Source organism: Heterodontus francisci, chromosome 5, assembly GCF_036365525.1.
Source record: "Heterodontus francisci isolate sHetFra1 chromosome 5, sHetFra1.hap1, whole genome shotgun sequence".
NCBI classification, from domain to species: domain Eukaryota; kingdom Metazoa; phylum Chordata; class Chondrichthyes; order Heterodontiformes; family Heterodontidae; genus Heterodontus; species Heterodontus francisci.
In genome coordinates this window covers 6596191-6608670 of record NC_090375.1, presented here as the reverse complement: position 1 = coordinate 6608670, position 12480 = coordinate 6596191, and the positions used below count along the sequence as shown (strand labels likewise).

The 12480-nt window shown below is 49.4% G+C and overlaps 1 protein-coding gene across 4 annotated transcripts in view; it reads left to right on the top strand.

The window, feature by feature from the left end:
• atg9b (autophagy related 9B) overlaps nucleotides 1-11177 on the top strand; it is a 175859-nt gene extending 164682 nt beyond the window's left edge. For 3 of the 4 annotated variants that reach the window (XM_068031055.1, XM_068031056.1, XM_068031054.1), the window contains exons 13-15: nucleotides 2391-2475; nucleotides 4951-5099; nucleotides 7901-11177. In XM_068031055.1, the coding sequence (XP_067887156.1) occupies nucleotides 2391-2475; nucleotides 4951-5099; nucleotides 7901-7906 (240 nt within the window). In that variant the 3' untranslated portion in view covers nucleotides 7907-11177. Of the gene's footprint in view, nucleotides 1-2390; nucleotides 2476-4950; nucleotides 5100-7900 lie in introns of those variants that run through there. The other variant, XM_068031057.1, reaches the window with a different exon arrangement.
• Nucleotides 11178-12480: the final 1303 nt, after the last annotated feature.

Genomic DNA, 12480 nt, shown 5'->3' with positions numbered 1-12480 from the left:
ACGGCGCTCTTGGCTGACATACGTTGTCCAGGCCTCGTTGCCATAGAGCAAGGTACTGAGGACACAGGCCTGATACACTCGGACTTTTGTGTTCCGTGTGGCACTATCACCGTGCTAATTGGGATAGATTTCAAACCGATCTGGCAACACAAAGCTGAACATCCATGAGGTGCTGTGAGCCATCAGCAGCAGCAGAATTGTACTCGACCACAATCTGTAACCTCATGGCCCGGCATATCCCCCACTCTACCATTACCATCAAGCCGGGGGACGAACCCTGGTTCAATGAAGAGAAATGGAGCAGCACCAGGCATACCTCAAAATGAGGTATCAACCTGGTGAAGCTACAACACAGGACTGCTTGCATTCCAAACTGTGGAAGCAGCATGCGATAGACAGAGCTAAGCGATCCCACAACCAACGGATCAGATCGAAGCTCTGCAGTCCTGCCACAGCCAGTCATGAATGTTGGTGGACAATTAAACAAGTTACTGGAGGAGGTGGCTCCACAAATATCCCCATCCTCAATCATGGGGGAGCCCAGCACATCAGTGCGAAAGATCAGGCTGAAGCATTTGCATCCTTTTTCAGCCAGAAGTGCCGAGTGGATGATCCATCTTGGCCTCCTCCTGAAGTCCCCAGCATCACAGATGTCAGTCTTCAGCCAATCCGATTCCCTCCACTTGATATCAAGAAACGACTGAAGGCACTGGATACTGCAAAGACTATGGGCCCTGACAATATTCCGGCAATAGTACTGAAGACCTGTGCTCCACAACTTGCCGTGCCCCTAGCCAAGCTGTTCCAGTACAGCTACAACACTGGCATCTACCCTGCAATGTGGAAAATTGCCCAGGTATGTCCTGGACAAGCAGGACAAGTCCAACCTGGCCAATTACCACCCCATCAGTCTACTCTCAATCATCAGTAAAGTGATGGAAGGGGTTGTCAACAGTGCTATCAAGCGTCACTTGCTCAGCAATAACCTGCTCACTGACACTCAGTTTGGGTTCTGCCAGGGCTGCTCAGCTCCTGACCTCATTACAGCCTTGGTTCAAATATAGACAAAAGAGCTGAACTCTAGAGGTGAGAGTGACTGCCCTTGACATCAAAGCAGCATTTGACCAAGTATGGCATCAAGGAAGCCCTAGCAAAACTGGAATCATGGGGAAAACATTCTGCTGGTTGGAGTCATGCCGAACGCATGAAGATGGCTGTGGTTGTTGGAGGTCAATCATCTGAGCTCCAGGACATCACTGCAGGAGTTCCTCAGGGTAGTGTCCTAGGCCCAACCATCTTCAGCTGCTTCATCAATGACCTTCCTTCAATCATAAGGTCAGAAGTGGGGATGTTTGCTGATGATTGCACAATGTACAGCAACATTCCTCAGATACTGAAACAGCCCAGCTCCAGATGCAGCAAGACATGGAAACATCCTGGCTTGGGCTGATAAGTGGCAAGTAACATTCATGCCATACAAGTGCCAGGCAATGACCATCTCAAACAAGAGAGAATCTAACCCTCTCCCCTTGACGTACAATGGCATTACCATTGCTGAATCCCCCACTATCAACATCCTGGGGGTGACCATTGACCAGGAACTGAACCGGACCAGCCACTTAAATACTGTGGCTACAAGAGCAGGTCAGAGGCTGGGAATTCTGCGGCGAGTAACTCACCTCCTGACTCCCCAATGCCTGTCCACCATCTACAAGGCACAAGTCAGGCGTGTGATGGAATACTCTCCACTTGCCTGATTGAGTGCAGCTCCAACAACACTCAAGAAACTCCACACCATCCAGGACAAAGCAGCCCGCTTGATTGGCACCCCATCCCCCACCTTAAACGTTCACTCCCTCCACCACTGACGCTCAGTGGCAGCAGTGTATACCGTCTACAAGATGCACTGCAGCAATTCACCAAGGCTCCTTTGACAGCACCTTCCAAAGCCATGACCTCTTGAATCTAGAAGGGCAGCAGACGTAAGGGAACACCACCACCTGCAAGTTCCTCTCCTAGCCACACACCATCCTGACTTGGAACTATATCGTCGTTCCTTCACTGTCGCTGGGTCAAAATCCTGGAACTCCCTTCCTAACAGCACTGTGGGTGTACCTACTCCACATGGACTGCAGCGGTTCAAGAAGGCAGCTCACCATCACCTTCTCAAGGGCATGTGTACAAAGCGGAGTGTTCAGTGTTGCAGCTGTGGTTATCTTTACTTTGCAGAGTAGCTGAGATCCCAGTTCTTGTTGAAGCCTATCCTGGGGTGTGGTGGGAGGGGAGAGGTCCAGGAGGGAACATGAAGGGAACGGGCATGGAGGTTGGGTCTTTGTTCAGGCAGGTGATGCATGGAATCCTTTCCTCATTCATCTTGTTCTCTCTTGCAGCTCCACCAGCAGAGTGTGCAGCCTCAATGTATGGGGCAGGGATCCCAGACTCACAGTTCAATCACCGAGCAACCCACTGCCCCAGGTACCTCTCCACGATATCATTAATCATACAGTGAGAAGGGCTAAGGCAAGCAGCAAGCTTGATAAACAGAAATAACAGAGAGGGGAATGTAAATCAGAAGAAGACAACATTAAGCTTGGATTGTAGGAGGGAGGGGGTGGTGTACACCTGAAGTCTATCTGGGGACAGGGCAGGGAAATAGGACTACAGGGAGAGCTCTTTCAGAGCGAGGGAGGGCACAGGGTGGTGGGCCGAATGGGTTCCTCCTGTGTTGCACAATTCCCCAATTCTAAGGGAACACTGAGTGAGTTGAGGAGTTCCACAGTTTTGTGATCTAATGAAAAAGAACGCATTGGAGGAGACAGGCCGAGGATAGAATTAAAGGTGGATGTTCAAAGAAACATAAGATGGTGGAAAAGCAGAGCTGGTCAGTCAGCATCTGTGAAGAAAAGACAGATTGAGGCAGTTTGAGTTCTGGGCACTGCACTTCAGAAAGGAGAGATTGTTCGTGGAGGGGATGCAGTGTAAATTCACCAGAATGATACGGGTAGGTAAAAAGGGTTAAATTACGAGGTTAGATTGCATAGACTAGGCTTATAATTCCTCGATATAGAAGATTGAGGGATGATCTCATTGAGGTGTTTAAAATGATTAAAGGATTTTAGTACAGCCCTTGCTTTTTGTGGTTTCTATCAATGATTTGGACTTGAATGTAGGGGGTACGATTAAGAAGTTTGCAGCTGATACAAAAATTGGCCACGTGGTTGATAATGAAGAAGAAAGCTGTAGACTGCAGGAAGATAGCAATGGACTGGTCAGGTGGGTGGAACAGTGGCAAATGGAGTTCAGTCTGGAGAAGTGTGAGGTAATGCATTTGGGGAAGGCTAACAAGGCAAGGGATTACACAATAAATGGTGGGATACTGAGAAGTGTAGAGGAACAGAGGGACCTTGGAGTGCATGTCTACAGATCCCTGAAGGTAGCTGGACAGTTAGATAAGGTGGTCAAGAAGGCATACAGGATACTTGCCTTTATTAGCAGAGACATAGGATATAAGAGCTGGAAGTTTATGCTGAAACTGTATAAAACACTGGTTAGGTCACAACTGGAGGACTGCGTGCAGTATGCACCACACCAGAGAGGGTACAGAGGAGATTTATGAGGATGTTGCCTGGACTGGAGAATTTTAGTTATGAGGAAAGATTGGATAGGCTATGGTTATTTTCTTTGGAACAGAGGAGGCTAAGTGGAGATCTAATTCAAGTGTATGAAATTATGAGGGGTCTAGATAGAGTGGATAGGAAGGCCCTATTCCTCTTGGTTGAGGGTCTCATAACCAGGGGACATAGATTTAGGGTAAGAGGTAGGAGGTTTTGAGGGGAAATTATTTTCACCCGGAGGGTGGTGGGGTACTAGAACTCACTGCCTGAAAGGGTGGTAGAGTCAGAAAACCTCGTAACTTGGATATGTACTTGAAGTGCTGTAACCTTATGGACCAAGAGCTGGAAAGTGGGATTAAGATGATGGCTCCTTGGCAACCAGTGCAGGCAGGATGGGCTGAATGGCCTCCTTCTGTGCTGTAAATTTCTATGATTCGATAGGGTTGATAAAAAGAAATTATTTCCTCTGGTGGGGGAGTCCACAGCAAGGGGGAAAAACCTTAAAATTATGACCAAGGTCATTCAGGGGTGATGTCAGGAAGCACTTCTTCACATAAAGGGGGGTGGAAATCGAGAACTCTCTCCCAAAAGACTGTGGATCAAATTGAAGTGTTGAAGACTGAGATTGATGGATTTTGGTTGGGTGAGATAAAGCCTGGCTACAGGACCGGAACCCGGCCAAACCCGACTATGTCGGGTTCGGGTGCGGTCAGGTCTAGATTCTGTGTCCAGCAGTTGGGCTGGACTGTACTCTTTTGTATTGTTTTCTTTTTAATCTATGTTTGGATGCAATTTTTTTCTGTTTCAATTAAATGTTTGATATTGTCGGGTAGGGCATGAAAAAAAAATTAAAGGGCTCGGGTGGGGTTCAGATTGGCTGTGGTCGGGTTGGGCACGGGTCGGCTTTTAATTTTATATCTGAGCCAGGCTTTACGGTGAGTGTCTTGAGGAATATGGAGGCAGGTAAATGGAGTGAGGTTCAGTTGAAGAAATTATCTAATAGAATAGGATAAAGGGGCTAAATGGTCCCCTTTTGTTCCAATGTGTGTGTAACCTTCATTAGATCTCTCCCCAAAACGTCATAAACTCTCCTCCTGTCTAAGTGCTGAGTGGTCGCTCTTTATTTCTGGAAGATATTTACCCACTTACCTGAGGGCTCAGTCCATGGGTCTACTTGCCAATGAGAATCGTTAACAACACAGATGTGGGTAAGCACAGACTGCGTTCGCACTATGGTCCCCACGAGGCTGGAGGGGTCTTGCGGCTTTGTTTGGCCATATCTAGCTGTGAAGAACCCCAGTTGCTCATTGATTGATTTTTCTTTGCTCTCTCTCAGTGCCCCGGTTGAATTCACCTGAAACGATAACAGCCTATTCCCAGCTGCATCTTGGGGGCTGGACAGAGGAGGCTGGGGGCGAGGGTCCCGTTAATGATCCACAAGCAGCAAGGGACCATGAGGATGAAGTGCCTTCTCAGAAAAACAGGGTGAGTATCTTAAATGCTGTAGTGTTTCCACACCCTCATGAATGCTGTCAATCTCACGAAGGAACATCTTCCACACACACTGACTCTCACTGGGGTACGGGTCCCACACACACTGACTCTCACTGGGGTACGGGTCCCACACACACTGACTCTCACTGGGGTACGGGTCCCACACACACTGACTCTCACTGGGGTACGGGTTCCACACACACAAACTGACTCTCACTGGGGTACGGGTCCCACTCACACTAACTCTCACTGGGGTACGGGTCCCACACACACTGACTCTCACTGGGGTACGGGTCCCACACACACTGACTCTCACTGGGGTACGGGTCCCACACACACTGACTCTCACTGGGGTACGGGTTCCACACACACAAACTGACTCTCACTGGGGTACGGGTTCCACAAACACTGACTCTCACTGGGGTACGGGTCCCACACACACTGACTCTCACTGGGGTACGGGTTCCACACACACAAACTAACTCTCACTGGGGTACGGGTTCCACACACACTGACTCTCACTGGGGTACGGGTTCCACACACACTGACTCTCACTGGGGTACGGGTTCCACACACACTGACTCTCACTGGGGTATGGGACCCTCACACACTGACTCTCACTGGGGAATAGGTTCCATACACACTGACTTTCATTGGGGAATAGGTTCCATACACACTGATTCTCACTGGGGAATATGTTCCACACACACACACACACTCACTGGGGTACGGGTTCCACACACACACACACTCACTGGGGTACGGGTTCCACACACACTGACTCTCACTGGGGTACGGGTTCCACACACGTTGACTCTCTCTGGGGTACGGGTTCCACACACACTGACTCTCACTGGGGTACGGGTTCCACACACACTGACTCTCACTGGGGTACGGGTCCCACACACACTGACTCTCACTGGGGTACGGATTCCACACACACTGACTCTCATTGGGGTACGGGTTCCACACACGTTGACTCTCACTGGGGTACGGGTTCCACACACGTTGACTCTCACTGGGGTACGGGTCCCACACACGTTGACTCTCTCTGGGGTACGGGTTCCATACACGTTGACTCTCACTGGGGTACGGGTTCCATACACGTTGACTCTCTCTGGGGCACGGGTCCCACACACGTTGACTCTCTGGGGCACGGGTTCCACACACGTTGACTCTCACTGGGGTACGGGTTCCACACACGTTGACTCTCACTGGGGTACGGGTCCCACACACACTGACTCTCACTGGGGTACGGGTTCCACACACACTGACTCTCACTGGGGTACGGGTTCCACACACGTTGACTCTTACTGGGGTGCGAGTTCCACACGCTGACACTCACTGGGGTACGGGTTGCACACACACTGAAAATTGGTGGTGTCATAAATAGTGAGGAAGAAAGCCTTAGATTACAGGACGATACAGTTGGCCTGGTAAGATGGGCGGAGCTGTGGCAGTTGGAATTTAATCCTGAGAAGTGTGAGGTGATGCATTTTGGGAGGACTAACAAGGCAAGGGAATATACAATGGATGGCAGGTCCCTCGGAAGTACAGAGGGTCAGAGGGACCTTGGTATATTTGTCCATAGATGGCTGAAGGCAGCAGCACAGGTAGATAAGGTGGTTAGGAAGGTATATGGGATACTTGCCTTTATTAGCCGAGGCGTAAAATATAAGAGCAGGGAGGTTATGATGGAACTGTATAAAACACTAGTTAGGCCACAGCTGGAGTACTGTGTACAGTTCTGGACACCACACTTTAGGAAGGAAGTGATTGCACTGGAGAGGGTGCAGAGGAGATTCACCAGGATGTTGCCTGGGCTGGAGTATTTCAGCTATGAAGAGAGACTGGATAGGCTAGGGTTGTTTTCCTTAGAGCAGAGAAGGCTGAGGAGGGACATGTTTGAGGTATACAAAATTATGAGGGGCATTAATAGATTAGATAGGAAGAAACTTTTTCCCTTGGCAGAGGGGTCAATAACCAGGGGGCATAGATTTAAGATAAGGGGCAGGAGGTTTAGAGGGGATTTGAGGAAAACAATTTTCACCCAGAGGGTGGTTGGAATCTGGAACACACTGCCTGAAGAGGTGGTAGAGGCAGGAACCCTCACAACATTTAAGAACATTTTGAGCGCTTGAAACGCCATAGCATACAAGGCTACGGGCCAAGTGCTGGAAAATGGGATTAGAATAGTTAGGTGCTGGATAGCTGGCACAGACACAATGGGCCAAATGGCCTGTTTCTGTGCTGTATGAATGACTCATTGTTATACGGATTTTTTTAAAATTTATTCCTTCTGTGGTTGTAAGCATTGCTGGCAAAGCCAGCATTTATAGCCCATCCCTAATTGCCCTTGAGAAGGTGGTGGTGAGCTGCCTTCTTGAACCACTGCAGTCCATTTGGGGTTGGTATACCCACAGTGATGTTAGGAAGGGAGTTCCAGGATTTTGACCCAGCGACAGTGAAGGAATGGCGATGTAGTTCCAAGTCAGGATGGTGTGTGACTTGCATTGTCATAAACCCCAACTGTGCCACTAATGTCCTTTAGGGAGGGAACCTGCTGTTTCGACCCAGTCTGGGCCTCCAGTCCCACACTATGTGCATGGCCCTTAATGCCCCCAGGGTGATTTAGGGCTTGGTGGTGACTGTTCATATCTGGAGCAGCAGTGGTGTGTGTGTGTGTGTATCTGAGTTCCCCACTTGATACCTTCACAGACTGAGTTCTGCAGGAGTCTGCCTCACCGGTAGAGACGCCCTCACATTTTATCTTTGTCTGCTTTCCTCCACAGGTTTAAATATTTAGACTGGACTGATCTCATGGCCTTAACTTATTACAAACTCACGGTGAAGTGAGTTTGCTGATCACGCACTATCAAGGCTCACAGTTGGTGATTGAAGAATTTTTCCTGGGCTTCCATTGCACTAAAGAGACACTCAACGTCTTCCAGAACCTTCTCCTGTTCACATTAAACATTGTCTACCATTGGTCTGTCTGGCCAATTGCAGTAGGCGGAGTGCAGAGGTTGGAGCTTCCTGTGCGCTGATGTGAATATTACAGTGAATGTTCTCTTTAAAAAAAAAAAACACCTGTATAAGGAATGAAACGTTGTCAGTGTTTGTGGCTTTGCTGCAGCAGCATGAGCCATCTATAGGAGAGTTTGTGTTTGGGTTTACACTGACAAGTATTACTGCCAGGCTTTGAGGGGAAGGTGCTAAAGGAAATTCAATGAGGGGGGGTGTGAGGATGGGGGTTGGGGTGGTCAAGAGGCTGGGAAATCATTCAGCCAAACAGCCTCAGTGGGGACAGCGAAAGAGGAGGTGCATTGGAGAAGGGCAGACAAAATTAGACAGGCTTGGTCATTGCCCCTCTGCCCTGGGCCATCGCCCACCCCTCACCCCTTGCCCTGGGCAGTTGTTTCCCCCCCACCCTCAACCCCAGCCCTGGGCCTTCGCCCCCCCCCTCACCCCCTGCCCTGGGCCGTCGCCCCCGCCTCACCCCCTGCCCTGGGCCGTCGCCCCCCCTCTCACCCCCTGCCCTGGGCCTTCGCACCCCCTCACCCCCTGCCCTGGGCTGTTGCCCCCCCCTCAACCCCAGCCCTGGGCCGTCGCCCCCCCCCCCCCTCACCCCCTGCCCTGGGCCGTTGTTCCGCCTCCCCCCCCTTCACCCCTTCCCTGGACCAGCTTTCGGTAGATTTGTGTGTTCAAGGCAAGTGGAATAATTGGAAATGGAATCCAAATAGAGGGAGGGTCTGATAGATGTGGTTGGGTGGTCCGAAAGGTCTTTGACTGTTGGGGTCAGTTTTAATACCTTCTGTGTCATTGCCTCCCACCCAACGCCCCACCCCCATAAACTGGCACAATGTTTGTCTTGTTTTCTCCTCTTGCTTGGGTACACGTTCTCTGGGCACTGGATCTGCCTTGCCTGGTCTTTGTTTGCGAGCTTAGGTTGTGAGGCAATTCACCACCGAAGGCATCACAGCCACACACCCCTTCTCCACCCCCACACCCCCAGAGGCACTGAGAATAATTGTCAGGATTCCGATACATGCGGCTCTCCGCCCTGTTGGGAGGTGCCTGTTCCCACTGAGACTTACATCAAGCCAAACTCATAGACTGATACAGCACAGAAGGAGGCCATTCGGCCCATCATACCTGTGCTGTCACTTTGAAAGAGCTGTCCAATTAGTCCTATTACCCTACCCATCCACTCCCCACCCCCGATCTTCTCCATAGTCCTGTAATTTTTCCTTTTCAAGTATTTATCCAATTCCCTTTTGAAAGTTACTATTGAATCTGCTTCACCGCCCTTTCAGGCAGTGCGTTCCACATCACAGCGACTTGCTGCGTTAAAACATTTCTCCTGGTTCTATTGCCAATTACCTTAAATCTGACACCGGATTGAGAGGCTGGCGGCTGCTGATCTCTGCTTGTTCCAGGTCCCGTTTACCGGGTGGTGGTGGCACCCCCTCCACCGCCTTTGTTCGGCGGAGAGTTTCATCTGTTGACTTTTTTTTATTAAAATAAAACCACCCAGTTTGTATTTGTATAAAACTCTGGTTACTGACCCTCCTGCCACTGGAAACAGTTTCTGCTTATTTACTCTATCAAAAAGCTTCATGATCTTGAACACCTCTATTAAATCTCCTCTTAACCTTCTCTGCTGTAATTAATGATAGATTGTTTATGTATGAGCAGACAGTGCCAGCGTGGATCTGGTGCTCAGGACATCATAGAACAATCCGACTGTCTGTGCACTGCCCGAGTTTGAGTTCTGTTCACTCCCAGGTCACTCTGTATCCTCTCTTACAGGCTCTCCGATCCAATAGTTTTTGTGAGATAGAGCATTGTATTGGGATGTTATACCTCTGTTACACCAGCGTGTTGCACTGATTTGGGGGATCTGCAGTCTGCGCAAACGTCCCATCCTCACTTGATGCCCCGTCCAGCAGGGAGTTGCTGACATCGTCAGATTGCTCTGGGAGCCAGTGTTCAACAGTGAGCAGAGAGGGTACCATCAGTAAAAGCTAATGCCAAGACTGTGACAGAACCAGATCCCCTCTCACGGAGAGGACAGTGTAGAAGGAGCTTTACTCTGTATTTAACCCCGTACTGTACCTGTCCTGGGAGTGTTTGATGGGACAGTGTAGAAGGAGCTTTACTCTGTATTTAACCCCGTACTGTACCTGTCCTGGGAGTGTTTGATGGGACAGTGTAGAGGGAGCTTTACTCTGTATCTAACCCCGTACTGTACCTGTCCTGGGAGTGTTTGATGGGACAGTGTAGAGGGAGCTTTACTCTGTATCTAACCCCGTACTGTACCTGTCCTGGGAGTGTTTGATGGGACAGTGTAGAAGGAGCTTTACTCTGTATCTAACCCCCGTGCTGTCCCTGTCCTGGGAGTGTTTCATGGGGGACAGTGTAGAAGGAGCTTTACTCTGTATCTAACCCCCGTGCTGTCCCTGTCCTGGGAGTGTTTCATGGGGGACAGTGTAGAGGGAGCTTTACTCTGTATCTAACCCCCGTTTTTTTTTTTTTCTTTTTTTTTCTTTTATAAGGTGGCCTTTATACCCCAGGCCCCTTTTATATTTTTCACGTCAACGGGGCCTTTATTCCTCAGGCGCCCCGCCCTCCCCCCCCCGTGCTGGATCTGTCCTGGGAGTGTTTCATGATGGACAGTGTAGAAGGAGCTTTCTTTTTTTGTTTCTAACCCTGTGCTATACCTGTCCTGGGAGTGTTTGATAGGACAGTGTAGAAGGAGCTTTACTCTGTATCTAACCCCGTGCTGTACCTGTCCTGGGAGTGTTTGATAGGACAGTGTAGAGGGAGCTTTACTCTGTATCTAATCCCGTGCTGTACCTGTCCTGGGAGTGTTTGGGGCAGTGAGTGCCAGTGTAAGTATTAACTTTGATCACCAGTTTATGCCGGTCAATGGTGCTAGCTGTGTGTGGTGGTGTTCTCATTGAATGAACTCATTTCAAGATTAAACAATCAGCTACTAGGTGTGATGGTGTCAGTTGATTTTACAAAGTGACGACTGCTAAATAGAGAAGTTTTATTAAATATTTATAACCGAAATACTGTTTTTTCTTTCACTTCACTGCACCTCCTGACCTCACCGTACTTGCTTAGTCTGATGACCCACAGGCTGTGTTGTTGATTGGCACAGATTGTAGCTCTCAATTCCTGCCCTGGAACACAATGAACAGTTCAAGAACCAGCCCCCACACACATATCCAAATAAAGCTGAGAGCAAGTGCAAGAGGGAGTGGCTGTGTGCATGAGAGAGATTGAGAGAGTGTCAGCGGCTGGGGGTTGCTGTGTTTGTGAGATTGATAGATTGTCAGTGGCTGTCTGTGTTGAGATTGAGAGTGTGTCAAGCTGGATGTTGCTGTGTGTTTGAGATTGAGAGTGTGTCAGCCTGGGTGTTGCTGTGTGTTGAGATTGTGAGTGTGTCAAGCTGGATGTTGCTGTGTGTTTGAGATTGAGAGTGTGTCAGCCTGGGTGTTGCAGTGTGTGTTGAGATTGAGAGTGTGTCAGCCTGGGTGTTGCTGTGTGTTGAGATTGTGAGTGTGTCAAGCTGGATGTTGCTGTGTGTTTGAGATTGAGAGTGTGTCAAGCTGGATGTTGCTGTGTGTTTGAGATTGAGAGTGTGTCAGGCTGGATGTTGCTGTGTGTGCTGAGATTGAGAGTGTGTCAAGTTGGGTGTTGCAGTGTGTGTTGAGATTGAGAGTGTGTCAAGCTGGATGTTGCTGTGTGTTTGAGATTGAGAGTGTGTCAAGCTGGGTGTTGCTGTGTGTGTTGAGATTGAGAGTGTGTCAAGCTGGGTGTTGCTGTGTGTGTTGAGATTGAGAGTGTGTCAGGATGGATGTTGCTGTGTGTGTGAGATTGAGAGTGTGTCAGGCTGGATGTTGCTGTGTGTGTTGAGATTGAGAGTGTGTCAAGCTGGGTGTTGCTGTGTGTGTTGAGATTGACAGTGTGTCAAGCTGGGTGTTGCTGTGTGTGTCAGATTGAGAGTGTGTCAGGCAGGATGTTGCTGTGTGTATGTGAGATTGAGTGTGTGTCAGGCTGGGTGTTTCAGTTTGTGTTGAGATTGAGTGTGTGTCAGGCTGTGTGTGTTGAGATTCAGAGTGTGTGTCAGGCTGGGTGTTGCTGTGTGTGTGTTGAGATTGAGTGTGTGTCAGGCTGGGTGTTTCAGTTTGTGTTGAGATTGAGAGTGTGTCAGGCTGGCTGTTGCTGTGTGTGTTGAGATTCAGAGTGTGTCAGGCTGGGTGTTGCTGTGTGTGTGTGAGATTGAGTGTGTGTCAGGCTGGGTGTTGCTGTGTGTGTTGAGATTGAGAGTGTGTCAGGCTGGGTGTTTCAGTTTGTGTTG